This window comes from Orbicella franksi, chromosome 4 (assembly GCF_964199315.1).
Source record: "Orbicella franksi chromosome 4, jaOrbFran1.1, whole genome shotgun sequence".
In the NCBI taxonomy this organism is placed as follows: domain Eukaryota; kingdom Metazoa; phylum Cnidaria; class Anthozoa; order Scleractinia; family Merulinidae; genus Orbicella; species Orbicella franksi.
This window is the reverse complement of record NC_138148.1, coordinates 5,918,262-5,939,924: the sequence shown is the minus strand read 5'-3', so window position 1 is coordinate 5,939,924 and position 21,663 is coordinate 5,918,262. Positions and strand designations below refer to the sequence as shown.

Sequence of the window (21,663 nt, the reverse complement as noted above, 5' to 3'; positions counted from 1 at the left end):
TTGGCGTTTTCGTGAGAAAATGTTCAGAAAATTTGCCGACGCAGTTCTGTGGTTGAATCGGCAAAGTTCTCCTTTTAAAGACGCTTTTTAGGGTCGAGAAAGAAAAATTGGCGATGTACTTACTTCTTTTTAAGTGACGCGTGATTGGTGAAAAAAAAAAAATTATCTGTAATGCGTGATTTAATAGAAAAATTCAGCATGATGCGTGATAGGTACACCCACTTTGCCACCCTCTTCAATGTCACTAGGTATTTCTTTCTAAGAATCCTTGAAAACAAGTGGTTGTTTTTTTTTATTTATATTGAATATCCGGAAACTGCAGTGTTCCATTTAGCATTTCATCAAAAATCTATGCTCCGGAAACCGGACGTCTATTGGTAAAATCAATGCAAAAATGGTAAATTAAAGATTAACTTTCACTAGGAATGGCCAAAAGGATTATATGTCCTTAAGTTCCTTTTCTCCCGAAAAATGTACAGGGGACTAAGGTGGTTTTTAGATGGGATAATAAATGCAAATTTGTGTCTAAGTTTCTCTCCTGGACATTTCAAGACGGAACATAAAACATCACCGCAAGCGGAGATCTGCCAGTACAGTGACACTCGTGATGTGATCTGACCATCCCCTGATACCATGATAAGTCTGGAGGAGTGATATTGAGAGTTCAGAGCAGAGAATTAAATTTTGCTACTGCGTTTATCAACGAGAAAGTTTCCCGCGGTCTTAACGCAAGGACAATGTAAAATGGAGAACGTATCATTAAATATGCATTAAATATGACATTATGATACTGGTTGTTGTTTCTCCTTTTTGCCTCACGACTATAAACTCAAATAAGACGACCGTTTTGTTCCTCTGAAATTGACACAAAATTTACATCCAAGATATCATATTAGAACTTGAAATAACTAAATAAATTCCATTTGGAACGCTAACATACATTTTCTATCGAAATTGTTTCTCTCACCAAACTTTTCATTATGATTCAGAACTCTCGATCAGCAGCGAAACATTCAGTTTTGCAGGAGGGGAGACTGGGTCTGACACACAAGAGACCAAGTTACCGACCTACTGGAACACATCCTTCTCCAAGATCTGTCTTGGTATGAAGATCGGCCAACAGATTAATTTCATTGTCATCAACAAACAGGCCAACTCTCTGTGCTCACTGATAGCCGACGGGCAACACCGCGTCACCTCACTGGGTCGGGACATGTGGAAAACACTGATTGGTTCACAGGCCTCTTTGCAGCTCAACTGCAACATAACATGGAATGTTTCAATACCCTTTGTTCTGCGGGGAGTTACTTCAAAGCAATAATTGGTGTGGTTGACAACAATGAAGGTGATTGTAAAAATACTGATTCCAGAATCGGATTACAGGGGATCTCCTCAGCATTATATTACGTGTGGAAATGTGGCAAAGCACAACCCAGATAATAGAGACCAACTCATTGAAGCAATTTTCGTCATTTTTATCATATAAATCGAAATTCAGATTTTCACTCAGCATTTTTTTTGCCACTTTTTCGAGTAACGCTTCTGGGTGATGAGCTTTAAGTAAAAGTAGCAAGGAAAGGTTCGATGACGTGGTTGGAATGGGTAGAATGTTAAAGCCAGAGGAATAGTTTGCAAATAAGGAAGTTCGTACAACAGAATTCTACAATAGAAAAACTTTGCTTCCAGGAATACCCCAGCAAACATAAAAATGGACAACTATAGACTGTAATAGCTGTACTGTCAGCTAACCAAATGTAATTGCGAGTAAACAACAAGGCCTGCGTTGATTTTCGCGTTAAATGTCCAAATGGTATTATACCTTGGCTCCTCTCGCAACGTATTTCCATGAATTATGTCTTTTCTTTATTTCATCGTTTTAAGTTCAGATGGTCTTGTTCTGCATTGGTGCCAGACCATTAACATTTTTATATGTTAATTTGATTTAGCCTCAATATTTTTGTTTTTATCCAAAGTTTGTTGTGTCATGGGTCGCTAGGTGTTGGTCAGAACAGTTCTTATTTCCGGTATTTGATATTGCAAATTTGCCTTTTAAACTTGCGGCTTAAAATTTCTTCATATTTTATGTGTCCGCTAGGTCGGGGGACGTGCATGCAATACCAGAGACTACCTCAACACACCTGCGCTCGGGAAACGACCTCCTCTCGATTAACTTAGCATAACAGCTTTGTGACCAAATAGGATTTTGCAACGTTAGACACTTCTTACACGCACCATTTTTTTGGAGGAATGTGGCAACGTTAACAGATATCTATTGAACCGTCATTCAATTTTAAATTTACCTATATGTAAAAGCTTTCTTGAGAAATTTCAAATTCTTCACCGAGAGCAGGTGTATTCTTCAGCGTTGTTGTTTAAATCCAACTGGCAGACGTCACAAAGTGATTGCTTCAAATGGATGATGAGGATTGGCGAAAGCGACTTACTGTATACAGCTGACTGTCAAAGTTGTCTTATATTATTGGCCTAATGTGGGACTAAAAAGTTGCAGACATTCCTCTATACGATGTAGAGGCAAATCAAGAACAATTTAGCTGTTCAGAACAACATGTATAGTAGTGGTAATAAACATCGATTAGTGAACTGAACAAACGCGAACGTCCATTGGTCAAGACCTATCAGTGAAATAATTAACTCTGTCAAAAAATATTAATAACAAAAATATCTCTTTGTTACACCTTACATGGCAAATGTCTGACAGGGATTTTTATTGACATTTGTTTTTATTTAATTCCTCGAGTAACTTGTTTAAAATATCAGCGAGCATGCATAGCTTTTTCGTCCACTCAGTTCAGTTCTTGTTGGTATCTTTTCTAATGCCAAAAGCCAGCTCTTTAGCCGGTAAGTTAATTTTCTTTTCATTACTCTTGCCTTATTTTCCAACTCATTTTTGAAGTGACAGCATTTATTTCGCATATGAATGGGGCGCTTTAATTGTCAACTTAAGTTTGCCACCATCTGACAATTGCCAGGACGAAAGACTCGTTCGGAAACTGTAACAAAAAGTAAGCTAACTTGTCCGGTCCGTACTGGAGAACATTGGTCCACACACCTGCAAACAAGAAGAACTCGACCAATATTTCTCCAACACGGACTGAGCAAGTTAGTTAAATAACATATATCTATATGGTCAGCTCCGAAAGCGTGTAAGATGCACCAAACGGCTTGCGCTGCGGTTGGGCTCCCCTAACCGAACATTCTAGATGGGCTTGGAAATTCCGGCTATGTTCCTGAAGAAAATGTTGTTCCTTACGCCATGTAATAAGTCCTTTATTTACCAAGCTTGTTTGGCTAATCTTTTTATACGTTTATGGCCCTCGAATGAGTATTGTTTCACTGATAAACACGAAAATACTAAATAAAAACAAGCTATGTCAATATCCAGCCTATGGTGGCTTCTCACTTGGTCTAATAACCCATAATGTATCAAAAATGGCTAATATGTGGCTCATTTCGCTTAGTAACACTCGGACGTACAAGCTAACTCATACCCCCACTATAGTACAAGTAGTTGGGGGGAGGGGGGGGGGATGAAACCCCTTCCCTAGATTTTCGTTTTGTGAGGGCAAGCGAAATGAATTTACGTTGAGTAGATAGCCCTAAGCTTGCTCTACAAGATGACACAATTGTTGTTTGTTATGACTTCATAATTGACATTTACATGTTTTTGCAGAGAATGAATCGTGAACAGCTACGAAAAGTCTCAACCTCTTAGAGAAAATCTTCTTTCCAAAACTTTGAAAAAACCTTTTTTGGAAGGGGGAACGGGGGTCTCGACATCCATCATCCCCTTTGTTCCCCCGAGGATCAAGAAGAAAAAATAATGTGAAAAAATTGACGGTAATTACAAAAAAAGGCAGTGGGATAGAGTAATTACGGAAAAACGGATGACTTCGTTTTAAATTCGAAATGGACAACATTATTAAGACTATCGCAAATTCTTTTCATCTAGAAAGAAAACTAATTTCGGATTGATTAGACAACTGAAAACCAACTAACTTTCTTTTCATTTGCCTTCGTTTGATGTGAAACAGCCTTCCCGTCCTACTGTAATTTTTTTAAGTACGAAAAAAAGAGAAGAGAAATTATTTTAAAACTTACAGAAAGATATTAAAAGCATTTTTTGTACGCTTAGGCAAGTTAGTGCTGCCCTGAAAACCTTAATTGTGCCGCTTGTAACCTTGGTTCTAGTGAAATTGAACTTCCTATTTTTTTTTTTTACTTCAGCGAAATTAAGGTGACACTTCAACCATTTGGTCACTTTTAACCCAACAAACCCTAAATTTAACCAAGCTTAAAGGTGGAGCTCCGACTGCAATAAATTAACCTGACTTAAGCCTACGATCTAATCGAAAAGCAGTTCCTGGTCAGTGGTCAGCTTCATGAAACTACGTGACCTCGATGAGCTCTAAATCCGTGCCCGTAATTTGGTAACGTGATTGGGGTCAGCGGATACCTTACTTTGTCGGGTATCAATTGACAGTCCAATTGACATAACATGGGTGTTCAATATCGAATATGTACGCTGTAAACCAAGCCTGGCTGCATGGATCCGTCGAAATGGTTGCCATATTGCGCGGAGTCGTCGGTTTTGGTCATAGGGCCACGAGTCCAAGACCCACACCGCTAGCCAAGTTGACCATGAAAAATGAGGTGCACGGTTTTCTATTCCTATGCATACATATGGGTCTGTTCCTATAGTTATGGGGCCATAAAATGTATCAAGAGACTATAGAGGTTGCACGAGATTTAAAAAAAATCAGATTGCATTTACAATTATTATTTTACAGATCAGTGTCGTCACCTGGAGTTCCGAGCCGAACAAGCATTCCAGGGCAAACGTCTCGTGAATCACGTGATACGGGTTCATGAGCCCTTGGTGACAGACTTCTGTGATAAGCTATGTTACATGGAGCACAACTGTGCAAGTTATAATTTGATGAGGAGAAGTGAAGCTGTGGGACACAGATGTGAATTAAATAATGCTACTCATGAAGGAAACAAAAATGACCTGGAGGGAAACCCAGATTATGTGTACCGCGGAACAAAGGTAAGAATTATATCACATAATGAACTCCAACTTTATTGATGTTTTAGAATTTATCTCGAAACAATTTGGTGCTAAGTTTCGTTTGTTTAAGATCTGCACGTTATAATGGCAACCATTTGCGATTGATGTTGAACCGTTTTAGTGCTTTTTTAAAGTTTTTTGTAAGCCACAACATCAGAAGAAGGTGGATCTAAGATGGCTGCTGTTGGGAAAAAATGACGTTTATTGGTCCGTGCTATGGACTTCCAATGATATACTATTTGACATGGTATAAACCGTCCTAGTTTTAATGTAACGCCTTCAATTTTGTAAGAGTTTCACGGTGGGGGCCATAAATTTTTCCCCCTCCCGGAAGACCAAAGCAACTCGGTCTGAAAAGGGTCAAGAAAGAAAGTACATGACTACTTTTCCATAAGACTAAATGAAAGTAGTTGTCCTTATTTACTGGTCGCGTCAATCGGGTGGTACATAATTTTGATTGTTTTAACAAGTAAGGTTTAAGCAAAAACTATTTGATATTAATGGCTCGCTCAACCACTCACACAGACGATTTTATGTCGTGTCTATTAAATGATGACATGGTTTGCGGTTGTCTATTCAGAGTGCTTGTGTTAATAACCCCTGCAAGAACAACGGAACCTGTCAAACCGGTTTTACTGAGAAAGGCTACCGCTGTTTGTGTACTGCTGGATTCTATGGTCAGGAATGTCAAAGTGGTGAGAAGGCCGGGATCTAATCGGCTTTACATATAAAATGAAGAATACAAAAGCAAAAACCGACACAACGTAGAATGATTTTTTGAAGGTGTACTATATTTCGGCTGGCCAAACCAGCCTTCTTCAGGTACAATGGAAGATTTTACATTGGTGCGTGTCTTTATGTAGCCGATATTTACGTAATACCGGAAATACGCAAAAGTAATAGATAGTGTAAATTGAAGATAAGCATACGGTAAAATAAAATAACATGATAAAAGAACATAATGTTCTTATGTTCTTAATGTTCATTATGTTCTTTTATCATGTTATTTTATTTTACCGTAGGCTTATCTTCAATTTACACTATCTATTACTTTTGCGTATTTCCGGTATTACGTAAATATCGGCTACATAAAAACACGCACCAATGTAAAATCTTCCATTGTACCTGAAGAAGGCTGGTTTGGCCAGCCGAAATATAGTACACCTTCAAAAAATCATTCTACGTTGTGTCGGTTTTTGCTTTTGTATTCTTCTATTAAGACAGAAATCGTTTTTAGGTAATGGTAACATGAACTGGTAAGTGATACCTCTTATCGAAAAAACACGTTAGAAAGGAAAAGTTGAGAAATAATAAGGAAAAGGTAGGGAATTTAACGAGGAGGCGAATAAACTAAGGACAAAAAAAAACTGAGTTAAACGGGAAAGGAAAGAAATTTAAAAGACAAGCGAAAGGGACCCAATGGTAATTTCATGAATTAATTTGGTGTGGCAAATTAAGTTCCATTTGCTGACAGATACATCCAGATGACTCTGTAAAATTAAAAATATTATCCAAATGAAATCATGGACATTACATTTTCCCGCTATTTTACACTTCCTAAAGTGGGGATTTGTTTTCGTTTTATTTATTCATTTATTTATTCATTCATTCATTCACTTATTCATTTATACATTTATTCATTTATTTTTTTATTTGTCTATTTATTTATTTATTTATTTGATTATTTATTTATTATTTTTAAGTAAAGGGTCAGTATCCTATAGAAAGCCATCAAGTGTGTATCCCTTCCAAGGCAGCATTGGACTGAACTTAATGAGTTAATCGCGCCTTCAGCATCATTCCGCAGAATTTCCGATGTTATTATAAGTAATTATATTTTAGTTATACAATGATGCAAGAAACGAAGTAAATTAAACCTTGTCTGGACAGTCCTACAGTTTTACTTTTATTCTATCCTTTGAGCAGTACAGTTTTACCAAATCCTACTCTAAAATTGATATACTTTCCGCATTGCCCTTTTTCATCCAGTGTCATGCAAGGAACTTTACGCGAAAAATTTGTAAGTATAAAATTTGTATTATTATTATTATTATTATTATTATTATTATTATCATCCACGAGTTTCACAATATAGATATGTTTTAAGCTGGCTGGGTAAGGTTTCGGGCACTTACAGACTTGTTTTCTCTGATTGTTCAATACTATCACCCTTCCTTAGTTAATACTGCGATGCTGGTATGTCTCGGTAATCAAAAACGAAATCAATAATTCAATTGCTCTTGTTATTAAATGTTTATCAGCATGGCATTACACAACGTTTTGCAAATAAAGTTCTAAAGACATTAAAGATGCGGCTTGGAACCACAAACCTTCAATACTGGTGGATTCAAAGACTTTACGGATAATTTTGTTTTTGATCCCTTTCGACTTCTGTCGAGTCTGTATACTCTCGTTACACTTAAAAAACTGTCCTCAGCTAATAGCGAGTGGGTCTTACAGAGCTTATGGTGTAAAAAAAGTGCAAGGCACGAAAGATTATAAAGTTCAGTTTCGGTTCTGTGATTGTTGAACCAATTTAACTCCACAGGACCAACAAAACGAGTCCTCACTGTAATCTGGGGGCATGCGGAGTTGGACGTTGGAAGCTTGTAATGAAGATTGACGGCTCAAAGGTTATTACAGATTGTATTGACAGTATTTTAAAAAGAATCATGTTAAGGTGCAAGGTTTCGAGAACCAGAAAGTTCAGTGGGAAGTGTTGGTCAGACAGTCTTCGTTATTTTTAGTCTGTTGTACTGAAAGTGACCAGACTGCTTTCCATCAAACTATACGAACTTCTGTTTGCTCCACAGTATTAAAATTTCAAGATATTACCAGATATTCATTATTTCCACCAAACCTACCCCAAAAGGTAAATAAGTAATGGTAATAGGACTGAGTGGAGTCCAATTCGGTCTGTTTTCATAAGAGTGATAAAAAAATCGGACGACCAAGCAGCGGGGGTCCGATTTGTTTATCACGAGTATGATTACAGACCAAATTTAATGGTAAAAATTACAATTTCCGAGAAAAGAAGAATAACCAAGTTATGAGAGAAAGGGAAAATTTGCATTAAAATACCTACAAAGGAGATGTAAACATTTTAAGGCCACCGCCCTCCTACGGGCAATTAGGCGCAAAAAACACAAAAACAAGCACGCACGCACGTAACTACAACTTTGAATGTGATTGGCTTATTGAACTGTCCGTTAATAAACTGTCCGATAGCAACTTGGCAAGTGAATTAGTGGAAAATAGGAGTTTTTTTTAAATTAAACCAGTCAAAATCGAGGAAATTGTCATTTTTATGATTAAACGCGATATAGGACTCTAGTTAGATTTACAAGAGAATCATTTCATTTCTTTGAATGTTTGTAAAAGGAGCCTGTGCTCTTGAATATAAGCTATCGGCACTCTACTGTAATTACTATTACTTGGCTATAAATAAATGGCATAGACACAGTGGCATTGTCACACCGTTTCCAAGTAACTGCACCGATAAAATCGTTAAAAGTATCATGGGTTAAGTAATATAAGCAAGTATTGTAAGAAATATTTTGTGAGTGGACTAAGTAATGACAGTCTCTCTGTAACTCTAAGTTTGGTTGTGAGTATTAAAATTTGTCATTTTGTGTTGTTAATAATGTAAGTAAGATATGTTAAAACTTATGACCTGACTGGAAAGAAAGTTTCTTTTTGGAAATTTTGTCTTTCAGGGAACCTTTCACTATAATTTAGGCCTTTGGAGCAGCAACGAGACATTTAACGTTGCAGGAGGACAGATTGTATTTGATACCCAAGAGACCAAATTGACGACTTACTGGGACACACCCTTCACAAAGATTTGTCTCGGAATGAGGATCCATGACGAGGAAAATATCAATTTTCTCGTTATAAACCAGGTAGCTGACTCTTTGTATTCTCTGATCGCTGACGGACAATATCGCCCCACCTCACTGGGTCGTAATACGTGGAAGAAAATCATTGGTTCCCGAGCCTCCTTACAGCTCAACTGCAACATGGAGGGTTTCAATGCTGTTTGTTCTCGGGTATCTAACACCAAAGCAAGAATTGGTTTTGTTGGAAACAATGAAGATGACTGCAAGAGGTGTGATTCCAGAATTGGGTTTGGCACAGGAGGCAGTCCTGATGACTCCAATACGTGTGGAAACGTAGCAAAATACTCACCAGATAATGGAGTCAAGTTCATTGAAGCGATGGGTTACATTTTTATCCTCTAAGACTTAAATTCCGTTTTTAAACATTCGGGATCTAATTTGACTTAGATTACGTTTTAAATATCCGACATTTTTTTTTGGCAACGTTATAGAGTTGTGGTTAATGTAATGCCTCCGGCTTACGGACCCCATTTTTACCAGCCATTGACCCGTGGGGTCGCTAGATTCTTGAAATGTTAACAGCAGAACCAGGTAGCTACCAACAATACTACTTAGTCAAGCATACTGGTACACGTTCTAATTCTCTGCACTACTCCGTGATTACAGGCATAGTATCTTTTTAGCTTGCCAGAGTCGGGTTCTATCTGATCTATGTAAGTACATGGTTGCCTATTTGCTGGTCGATATCCTGAAGTATTTTTTAGCGTCTCTCCCCATTCTCCCTCGCCGTTTTTACATTCGCTTCAGACCTTTCGTTCGAATATTGACCGTCGCCTGCATTCGCAAAAAATACGACTGTTTTGCAATCTAGTTCCAACGAAACCAATTTTGTCGTAAAATTAACATGTTTAGGTGTTCAAATCGACAATACAATCGAACCCCTTTTAAGCGGCCACCTATTAAACGGCCATCCCTATTAGGCGGCCTGTAATGAAAGTCCCGATGAGGACTTTTCTATTGCTTTTACCTCTATTAAACGGCCAACCCCTTTTAGGCGGCCACTATCCATTTCCCCGAGGCCTAGGGTGGCAGTTTAATAGGGGTTGAACTGTCTAAAGTTTCTTGGTCGCCTCATATAAAGTCATTGCGTAAACGTTTCTCTACGAGACTGAAGAAACTAAAGCATTCCAGGGCCTTGATAACCGCATTCTAGAATCACAGGGTATCCTACCAAGTATTGCGTACTCTATTCCTCTCCGGGGGTCCTCCAACTCACCCTAGGCCCTCAAAGATATTCACATTAGAGCAGCTAGAGTTTTTGATATTAGGACTCCACTCGCATTGTTGATCTTTTGCCGGTAGCGAAATGAAAATCTCTGCTAAACATTTATAAGAAGAGAATGACACGCATACTAATAGCATTTTACAATAGAGCACCTGATGGCATAGATAGAGCACCTGATCGTATAAACTCTCTTTTTACTAAACACTTTTCGCGGAAAAATCCAAGAGACAGCCTTAAACTTCACGTCCAGCGCCTTAACAGTTATTCTTATCGTTCTTCTTTCTCTCTTGGAACAATCTGCCGATATATTCACAGAGTAAACCAGACTTTGAGACTTTCAAAGCTGTTTTAAAAACAAACCATAATATTCTTGATCGATTAACATTCAACGGAATACAGAGAACAAACAAACAAAAACATTGTTATATAATTAATTTTATTAAAGTATTTACTTCATGTAGTATTTTATCTGATATACCGTTGTTACCTGTAATTGTTGTAATTATCTATTTGTTTATTCACCTAACGCGGGCAACCGCACAAAAAAGATAAAACGACGTTTTTTTTTTTGTTTTTTTTTTATGCTTTGTTTTATCGATTTCTTCTTCCTCTTGGAGGGTTGGAAGGAAATATAACTAAAAGAAAACTTTTGTTGTATGTATCTTCATCTGTACTTTAGTGGATGTTCTTCAATAACTTAACGTTAAAGTAGCCCATAATTTTAGTTTGTAAAAGTATTGAACCTTTTGGCCCTAATACTAAACTAAACTAAACTTGCTTTGTTTTGCTTTGTTTAGAGCGAGTATAAAATACTAAATACAGAGCTAAGAACAATTTTCCCAATATACATTTATATCAACAGATGCTACAAAGCTTGTGGGGTCGTGTATACTACTGGAATAAAATGCATTAATTGAGATATGTGCATGCAAAATACTAATTACGGAGCTAAGATCAAAGTATCAATCTAGGACCTTAAAATTTTAATTCAACTTTCTAAAAGTATACGCAATCTCCATCTCTAGATCGGGATGTGGAGGCAGTTGAGCTGTCGAAAAGAAAGTCTGAACCGTCATTCCATTTTAAATGTTGCGTTTATGTGAAGACCTGTAAAAGCTTTCTTAATCAATTTCAAATTATTTACAAGAGCAGCTGCATCCGTCGGTGATTCTGTTTAAGCGACTGGCTAATGCCACAGGCGACTACTTCAAATGAATACTGAGGTTGGCGTGCGCTGCTTACTTGGAGACCTACAATATACACCTGGCCATCAAATTTGTCTTGTAGTATTGGCAACATTTGGGCCTAAAAGGTGCTGACATTACCATGTATCAGCACATCAAAAACAATTTGCCTATCCAAAACAACATCTATAGTAGTGGTAATAACCAGTGATTAGTAAACTGAACAAACGAGAATGTCCATTGGTCAAAATCTATCGGTGAAATAATTAACTCTGTCAAAAAATACTAATAACAAAATATCTCTTTGTTACACGTTGCAACGCAAATAACTAGCAGGATTTTTCATTAATATTTTTCTTGGGCCGCCTGCGAGCATGTTTAGCTTCTTCGTCCTCCCAGTTCAGTTCTTGTTAGTGTCTTTTCTGATACCAAAAGTCAGCTCTCACGCCGGTAAGTTTGTTTTCCTTCAGTACACTTGCCTTGCTTTCCAATTCACTTTTAAAGGACGGCATGAAATTCGCATGGGGCGTTTTAATTGTTAACTTGAGTCTGTCACCATTTGACTCTTGTCAGGGGAGACGACTGTCCTTGGACATGCAACTACAAGAAAAAGCCAAGCATTACTGTTATCTCCTCATCCAATAGCGAAAATACATTTTGTACAAAAAGGGCCACTTCAGATCTTGTTCTACGTAAGATAAGATCATATAGGATAAAAACCTTTACAAATTTTACGTTACAAGCACTAATTGCGGACACGAAAATAAAGATTGAAATAAAATATTAAAAATTCAAAACCAAAAACAGAAAGTAGAAAGGTTAAAATGTTCATGTATTTATTTTCTGTATTTAAATTTTTTGTTACGGGTCAAGGGAAAACAAAACATAACTTTATCGTAATTTTTGCTTCTTCGACTATCACGTTGTTTACATTTCTTTAATACCAAGTAACAGTGATGGCATAAACATTCGTTAAGTTATTAATGGGTATTGCACTAAACTAAGCAAGCAGCTGGCATTATTATTTACAATTTTTATATGCCTGAACTGATTGGTTCCCTTAGTAGTCAATATGGATCACTAAGGTGGACCGCCTAATTAATTTCAGCGAAATGCTTTTTCATTCGTTGCATAAAGTAATTATTGTTTTGTACAGGAGAAACATTTTTTTATGTTTAGAGGGCAATTTCAGTTCAAAAAACCTAAATGTTCACAAAAGCGACGAGAACAACTTAAATAAAGGCGCCTTTCGCGCTCGCGTTCAACGAGAATGATCCCGGAGACACATCAATTTACCAGCAGATTGAAAAGAGCCATTTAAATAAATACTTTAATCAACTAGCTTGTTCGGTCCGTATTGGAAAATATTGGTCCATACACCTGCAAAAAAGTCCAACACGGACTGAAGAAGCTAGTTCAATAACGTACATTTATACAGTCAGTTCAGAGGGCGTGTAAGATGAACCATAGTTAATAGATGAAAATGGTTAAGAAGGCCGGTAAATGTCAAAGAAGCAAACAAAAATTCTCAGATTTATGGCCTGCTTTTAAGGTCCTTGACCCTGCACATCTTTTGTTTTATGCTCATAGACTATTCATGAGTTACATAATCGCAATGCTGATATTGGTTAGTTGCAAGAGCACCCATGACCGCCTTTTGTATTTTGCCAGGTTTTGTGCAGGGTCAACTCCTAAAATAGCCAACAAAAACATGCATACAACAAAACTTTGCCAGGTTTCCTAACCATTTCCCTCTATTAACTATGGATGAACCAAACCTCGATGTGATTGGCTGTCTCGACCCGGGCATTCAAAATGGGATCGGAAATGCCGGCGGTGTCTCAAAAAAAAAAAATAGTGCATACAGTTTCTCAATGTAAAGTAATAAATATCTTTACAACCAATAGAAAATAACTTTTGGGAGTGTCAGGTCATGTAAAATGCATCAGTTAAGAGACTGTAAAAGTTACCCGAGATTAAAAAATCGGATTACGAACCGTCACGATATTACATTAATCTCTTAACTCTGTGTAAGCCTGTCCACCATTTTTTTTTTTTTTTTTTTTTTTTTTCACAGGCCAGTGTCGTCAACTGGAGTTCAGAGCCGAACAAGCGTTCGAGGGCAAGCGTCTCGTGAATCACGTGATACGGGTTCACGACCACTTGATGACAGACTTATGTGATATGCTATGTTATATGGAGCACAACTGTGCAAGTTATAACTTGATGAGGAGGAGTGAAGCTGAGAGAAACAGATGTGAACTGAATAATTCTACTCATGAAGGAAACGAAAACGACCTGGAGGAAAACCCAGATTATGTTTACCGTGGGACAGAAGTAAGAATTATATCAAAAAATGAACTCAAATTTTATTGACGTTTTTGGTGCTTCTTTTAGCGTTTTCTTTAAGTTATTACATAAGAAGATGGCGAATCCAAAACGGTGGCTTCTTCGGGAATATGACGTTATAGTTCCATATTACGGACGTCAGAGGAAATACTTTTTGACATTATATAAACCCCCTTAGTTAATTCCATTGTCGTAGCTCCGATTTTTTAAAGATACATGGTGAGGGCATTGACGTCTCTCACTCCCAAAATACGGAAACAAACCTTTCGGAAAAGGTAAATAAAGAAAGTAAATTAGTAATTTTTCCACATGGCTAAATATGTTGGTCACATCAAACAGATGGTAGATGTTTCTGGTTGTTTCAACATGTACATGTAACTTGATACAAAAATATTTAATGCCAATGACTAGTTTATGAGCTCAACTAATTAACAATTAGACCCGTAGCCCTTGCGGGCTACGGGTCGATAGCCCATGAGGCGAAGCCGAATGAGCTATTGACCCGTGGCCCTTGAGGGCGAAGGGTCTAATTGTTTTAGTATCACCCAACTAGTCGGACAGAAAAGGTAATAATAAAATTAGCAAATGCAAGTTGAAGAAATATTTATTTGGGAATAAAACGAAAGAAAGCGTCACGCTCGATGGCGCCAATTTCGCTACTCGATGACTATTACTAATAGTCCCCTAGTAGCGTAGCCAATCAAAATGCAGGATTTGCATTAGTCCACTAGTTGGGTGATACTAGTGGCGTTTATATCGCGTTTATTGAATGTTGACATACTTTGCGGTTGCCTATTTAGAGTGCTTGTGTTAATATCCCCTGCAAGAACAACGCAACCTGTCAAACCGGTTTTACGGAGAAAGGCTACCGCTGTTTGTGTACTGCTGGATTCCAGGGTCAGGAATGTCAAAATGGTGAGAGAAACTGGTGGTTTAGTGAAAACTGGAGCTGAAACAAACGGGCCACGGAAACGAGAACCTCAACAAACAAGAGAATATAATGACCAAAACCATGGCTATGCAAGTGCGTTGTAGATCGTTGCACATTTAGCTGTCGTCTGCGAAACAACAACGTAAAATGACAAATTTGGCGGATTATTCGCTCTCGATTTCTATGTATGATAGTTCACGTGCTAGAAATCTCGAGCTCTTAATACAATTGTTAAAGGAATTTAAATTTACCTTCCAATTTTGCCATCACCTACATCTGTTCGCTGTGCCTTTTGATCTAAAAAGTTTCTCACGCTAAATAACTAATAACAACAACATTCAATTTCAAAAGGAAATGCGAAAAATTAGCCTAACCTAAATACGGAAACCTTTGTCATTTCATGCTGTTGTTTACAAAGGACGGTCAAGAAGAATAATGTACACCGATTTATAACGCACGTACACGGCCATTGTGCAACTAATCAAAACAAATATTTGGCGACGTTCTCGTTACCTTTGCCGTCGTGGCCGACTAAGCTCCCTTTTCAGTAACTCTTTCATTCTCCATCTTCTCTTGTATAAGTCTCATACCCATAGCACCACGTTCTTTTTTATCGAAAATAAATTGCCTTGCAGGAGAAAAGTAAATGAGATTTATTTATTGAATCAAAATGCAGTTGCTCTTATCATGAGCTAAAATTAACGTCTGGTTCGGAGAGTTTTCACAAAAACAATATTTTTAAAAGAGACGAATGAAATCAACTTTGTTTGTCTTACTCATTCTGCGTTCATATGGTTAAAAGGTGATTTAGATAACATCGTTACAGAAACAAAGAATACCTTTTTTTTTTCGTTTTAGATGTCGACGAGTGTGCTTTGGGAACGTACAAGTGCACTGCAGGTGCTGTGTGCATTAATACCGTAGGCTCATATAACTGCTCTTGTAGTCCTGGTTATTCTGGAGATGGAAAAGTTTGTACAGGTGAGATAATACTCTCATTGCCCACTTTAGAAACAAGAAGAAACTGGGGCCAGTGTCATCTCGCAGTGGCTTGTGGGACCATTACTGGAGACAAACGAAATGTGGAACGCTTCATTGTTCCTAGTAAAGTTCAGTAACGATCCCACAAGCCACTACGAGACGCAACTCGACCCAGATTTCTTATCGTTTCTCAAGTGGCGAATTATTTAGACAATAGACGTTTAATGGAGTCTTAAAATTAAAATTGTGAATTGAGAACTAAAAAGGAAAAGTAAAGGAATTTACGAGGAGGGGAATCAAAAAAAGAAAAAGAAAAAAGAAAAACTAAATTTAATGGTACTTTAAGGAAAGGAAGATAAAAGACAAACGAAAGAGAGCCAAAGGTTATTTCATGAATAAATTTGGCTTGGAAAACTAGTTCCAATTGAAGGGTTTTGTTGTAGTTGGTGCGTTTTCCTTTTGTTTGTTTGTTTGTTTTGCATGACTTTGAAATTATTAGAAAGTGTCGATAAACGTGCGTACCGATAAACGAGCGTACCGATAAACGTGCGGTATGACTGTTAAGATAACGTGTGCTGACAGATTCATCCAGATGAAGCTATAGCTAGATGACTCTGCAGTATTAGAAATGTTATCCCAATGAAATCATATGGACATTTTCCTGATATCAAAACTTCCAAAAGTGAATATTAGTATTTTATTTAGTCACCAATCAAGGCTGTATTCCCTCCGAGGCAGCATATGACTGAGCTTAAAAAGTATATTGCACCTTAAGCATCATTCTGCACCATTTCCGAAATCATTAATTGAGTAATTATAGTTTAGTTCCACAGTTATACAAGACAAGAAGGAAACAAAATCATGTCTGGACAGTCCTACAATTTTGAATTGTTTTCTGTTCTATCCATTGAGTAATACAGTTTTTCCCCGAAAGTACTCCACTTTTTGCTTTACCTTTTTTTATTTAGCTTTGTCATGCAAGGAACTTTACGAGAACAATTTGTAAGTAAGGTTTGATAATTTTTATTCTTTACGAGTTTCACTATATATAGATATGTTTTACTATGATAATAATGGTATGTCATGGAACTAAAAAAACGAGTTCAGTAACACCTATTTTATGCCGGTTATCAAATCTTCATCAACGTGGCAAAACATAACTTTGGGCAAAGATTTAAAACATTTAAGAGGCGGCTTGAAACTAGGCCTTGAATATTGGTGTTCCAGATACTATATATATATAGCGGATGATTTCGTCTTAGATCCTTTTCACCATGGCTAAATGAAGTTTTACTTTACTTCGCTTTGCATTAATTCTGGTGTGAATATACTCCAACTACACCTAAAGCACCTTTAACTTTGGCTCTGAGCCCTTTCAAATCACTGAGTGGAGTGTTCGCTGATTAGTATGGATAATTAAATGGTGACGAGTGAAATTAGGGAATTATTTAGACAATTTACGTTTTATATTATAATTTCCCGAGCCTTTAGGCGAGGGACCTTATTAGAATTTTCGCAGAAATTAAGTGAAATTATTTTCTCTAATTTCACGAGTATACCATTTGATTGCGTTTTTATTATGGGTGACCAGTTACACGTGGCCTTTTGACTTGTGTATTGGTTGGAGAAATCTCGCGTCGAACGTTGCCTTGGCAATTTTGTATTATCGCTTTAGAAATGATAAATTAACGCTGAAATTTCGCGCCAAAATTAAGGACTAATTTGTCACCTATGATATCATCATCATTATTATTAGTTCAGTTTTGGGTCAGTGATTGTTGAACCAATTTAATTCTACAGGACCAACGGATCGAATCCGCACTGCGGTCTTGGAGCATGTGGAGTGAGCCGATGGGCTCTTGTCATGAAGATTGACGGCTCAAAGGTTATTACGCATTGTGTTGAAAATATTCCTGCAAATAATAATAATAAATCAAAATGTGCTAGTGTGTAAGATTTTGAGAGCCTGAGAGTTAAGAGGGTAGTGTTGGTCAGACGGTCTTGGTGTCTTTAGTCTGGTCTATTGAAAGTGACCAGACTACCTTCGTTCACACTATCTGAACTTCTGCTTGCTGTGTTAAATGTTAAGATATTACCATTGATATTCATTGTTTCTCCAGCCCCCAAAAGGTATAGAAAACGCAATATAAGTCTCTTGTTAGTTTTAATCATTGCACATGTTAGAATCATTTTCCGAGGTCAGAAAGCTCTGGATTAATATGGTATCTTGCATTTACCATAATTTGTTTTCACTCCACATAACTCTAAATACGGGCAGCTTGACAGTTAAAGTGCACCTAACCCCCATTTTTTTTTTTTTTTTTTTTTTTTTCGCTATAACGAATCTACGTGTTATTTGAAATCCTTCTGCAAAAAAAAATGTGGATTCGGTTAAATCCTCAATTTTCTGTGCCCCAACGAAATCTCGAAAATAGCCCTAAGACACCGCCATTTTGTTTCGCGACCGAGTTTGAGGAGAATGGGTCCAGCGGCTGTTGTGACGTCTATCCAGGAAGGTTGAATATCTCACGTCCTCTCATTTCCTTCAGGATGGTGCAGTACACATTCGAAACGTGCTCAGAAAAGCCTTCCAGAAGAGCTATCGGCCGTTGCAGCAATATCCCAGATATAAAGAAAGATATACATGTACTGTACGATTTACTGGCGATAGGCTGTCAATGCTACAATAAAGACGTAAACGGTGGTTGATTTTGTCGAACCGAAACAAGCGAACTGAGTCCCTGAGAACCATTGAAAAACTCTCACTGGAATTTGTTCCGCCGACTTTCAAACGCTATTTTCAAAATTTTCTGCTTAAAGCCAACCAGCAATTCGTAGAAGCACTACCAACAGCCTATATCTTCCAGTCCCGCAGTATTTATAACATAGCCGGCAAAGTTGTGTGATCAATCAAGAAGCGTTACGACCGACGTACTGATATGTAAATGTAGGTCGCAGCTGTACGCCGCCAACCAACACTTATTTCTCTTTCGATTGAGATAAAAGTCGAAGATTAATCCTTACGAATTACATGATAACAAAACTGTTAGACTCAGAGAGTTTTTCAAAGGTTTGGAAATCAGCAGTGCGACAAACATTCTGTGCAATAGTTCGTATTCGTAATCTGTGCAATAGTGTCGAAAATATGACCGCGTAACATCTGCGGACCGCGGGAACACATCCTTTTCGCTTGTCCGTCGAATTTTACTGCAAACTTTGAGAAAAATTTACATTGGTTATTTGGAGTTACGACTTAAAACGTGTGACAATGTGAAATCGGTAATTGTATGAAATGTTTCCTTCCGCCTTTGCTTTCCGCAACTTCAAAAATACAGGTCCAAACAATTCTACGATTTTCAATCGATCTGAAGCCAGTGTTTTGGAGGTCATCAAGTCTCGAAAACTGCAACACTTACGTCGCTCTTATAAACATGAAGCATTCCAGAAAGTAAAACACAAACTGGATTTAATAGAACAACCACACCTTGACAAAATACATTCTCGCTAGGGACAAATGTAAACGGGCTATAAACACGCGTGGGAATCTTGTGTTTAGGTGACGAAATTACCATCCAAGCAGTCCTTGAGTTTTCTTTACTAGTTTTCGTTTGCCTGCTCCTCCACTTCACATCTAGTTTTCCATATCTAATATACAAGCAGCTCGTCCGCAAAGAAGTCTTCCCCGTCGTCGCTTGAAATATTGCAAATTGCTCTCAGTTGTCAAACGTACTCGATCGAAGTTTATTTCGGATTCTTCCGGATCGAAACTTAACTCTGACTCCAGTGACGAAAGAGAAATGATTCTGAGACAAAACTTGGTCGTTTTAGTCCCAAAATATATTGTAACGATTAGTTTTTTTTTCTATTTTCTCGAGCAAATACAGAGAGCTGACTGAGGCGCCATTGTGTTTGGTTCCTGGGTAGACGTCATCAGCAACCGCCGCCCCAGACTCCCTAAAACGCGGTCGTGCAACACTTCAAGCGCGACCTTGAAAAGGCATAGAAAATCGAGGATTCAACCAAATTCAAAATTTTTTTTTCGCCCAAATGCTTCGAATAACAAGTGGATTCGTTTAAGCGAAAAAAAATTTTGGGGGTTAAGTGCCCTTTAAAAGAATGAGAGGGAACGATAACGCGATTGCTCTAGTTAAAAGAAAGCCGAGAACGTTTAACCTACACCGTTACTATGTTAGATGTTTTTGAACGTTACTGTTCGGGGCAAATGCACTCTATTGATAATTAAATGATAGACGGGGGGCATGATTGTCTTGATATCTTTAACAAGTAACTAGTTTAAGTAATTTATTGGGCTGATAAAATCGTCAAATGTATTGTAAAGTAAAATAAATACAGTTAGTGTGTATTGTAAGTAGATTAAGTACATTAATACCCGTCTCTTAGTAACTCTGATTTTGACTGTGGGTATTGAATTTTGTCAAGTCTTGCTGTTAATAATGTCAGTAAAATATGTTTACACATAGTCCTCAGTTGCAAAGTTACCTTTCTCGAAATTTTGCCTTAAAGGGAACCTTTCACTATTATGCAGACCTTTGGAGCAGCAACGAAACATTTAATGTTGCAGGAGGGCAGACCGTATTTGACACACAAGAGACCAAACTGACTACCTATTGGGACACACCCTTTACCAAGATCTGTCTCGGAATGAAAATCCACGGCGAGGAAAATATCAATTTTCTCGTCGTAAACCGTGCAGCTGACTCTTTGTACTCGCTGATCGCTGACGGACAACATCGCGCTACGTCACTGGGTCGGGACACTTGGAAGACGCTGATTGGCTCTCGAGCCTCCTTACAGCAGAACTGCAACATGGAAGGTTTCAACGCCGTTTGTTCTATACAATCTCACAGCAAAGTAAGGATCGGTATTCTTGCCAACAATGAAAATGATTGCAAGTTGTGTGATTCCAGAATTGGGTTTGGTACAGAAGGATATCCTGATGTTTCAAACACTTGTGGAAACGTGGCAAAACACTCACCAGATAATGGAGACAAGTACATTGAGGCGATGGGTTACATTTTTATCACTAAGGCGTAGATTCCTTCTTTAAACCTCGCTCATCTAGTTTGCCAGCGTTATAAAGTAGTTTTTAATGTAAGGCCACTGACATTGTGGTCTCTAGATCCTTAAAATATCAGTTACATAACCAGGTAGCTACTACGATCCTACCAACAATAGTCAAGCATATTAGCACACGTTCCCATTCTCTACACTACTTCGTGATTACAAACATAGGTATCTCTTTGCAGACCATAGTCGAGTTTTTTCTAGATCTATCTAGGTAAGTGCATGGTTGCCTACTTAACTATTTGCCTATTTGCCAGTCGCTTTCCTAGAGTATCAAAGAAACAAAGCGTCCAGCAAATAACATTTCCTTAAAAGTTACCTGTAAAAAAATAATTAGAACTACCATAATTAACTTGCAAAAAAAAAAAAACACTGAAAGAGCGCGACGGCTGTACATAACCAACATGAAAGCTGATAAGTGCCGAAAAATCAAAGATAGTTTGTGTACTGGTCTACTATATTCTACCATTTATTCATCTTCCAAATTAAAAACGCACGAGATAACTCCCTCTTGTTCCTAATGTGTGCATGCTAGTTACGTCCTGAAAGATTTTTGCCCGAATTAAGGACGCGCAATGCCATACCGGGTAGAAATCAACACAACAAACTTGCGGTCGGGAAGCAATCTACTTAGGATGTAAACATTTTAAAACATGCCAATCAGCTAACCGGCCAAAGAAACGTTTTAGGACTTTGATTTTTCTCATGTACTGTATTTTGAAGGAATACAACAACGAATAAGTAAGGAATTTTAATTTCGTTCAAGGTGTACGTTTATGTAAAATTCCTTCCTCACGAATTTCAAACTTCCGTTTGAATCAAGTAAGCTTCAATCATACTAGATTTACCGAGAATTATTTCTGAAGAGCAGGTGCATCTTGTTAATATTGTTTAAAATCGACTGATTGATTTCACAAAGC

General features: G+C 37.7%; 2 protein-coding genes across 2 annotated transcripts; both read left to right on the top strand.

Moving 5' to 3' along the window:
• The first annotated feature begins 1,269 nt into the window (after positions 1-1,269).
• On the top strand, positions 1,270-10,579 carry LOC145484353 (uncharacterized). The gene is made up of 6 exons (XM_081462977.1): positions 1,270-1,345; positions 4,809-5,068; positions 5,670-5,792; positions 6,310-6,326; positions 7,638-7,722; positions 8,806-10,579. Exons 1-6 carry the CDS (start codon positions 1,270-1,272, stop codon positions 9,328-9,330), a joined length of 1,086 nt encoding a protein of 361 aa, XP_081319103.1. The 3' UTR covers positions 9,331-10,579.
• A 2,301-nt stretch (positions 10,580-12,880) lies between these two features.
• LOC145484352 (uncharacterized) lies at positions 12,881-20,869 on the top strand. The gene is made up of 7 exons (XM_081462976.1): positions 12,881-12,896; positions 13,433-13,734; positions 14,547-14,661; positions 15,536-15,658; positions 16,627-16,660; positions 17,459-17,543; positions 20,183-20,869. The coding sequence occupies exons 1-7, from the start codon at positions 12,881-12,883 to the stop codon at positions 20,711-20,713; spliced, it is 1,206 nt and encodes a 401-aa protein (XP_081319102.1). The 3' UTR covers positions 20,714-20,869.
• The last annotated feature ends 794 nt before the right edge of the window (positions 20,870-21,663 follow it).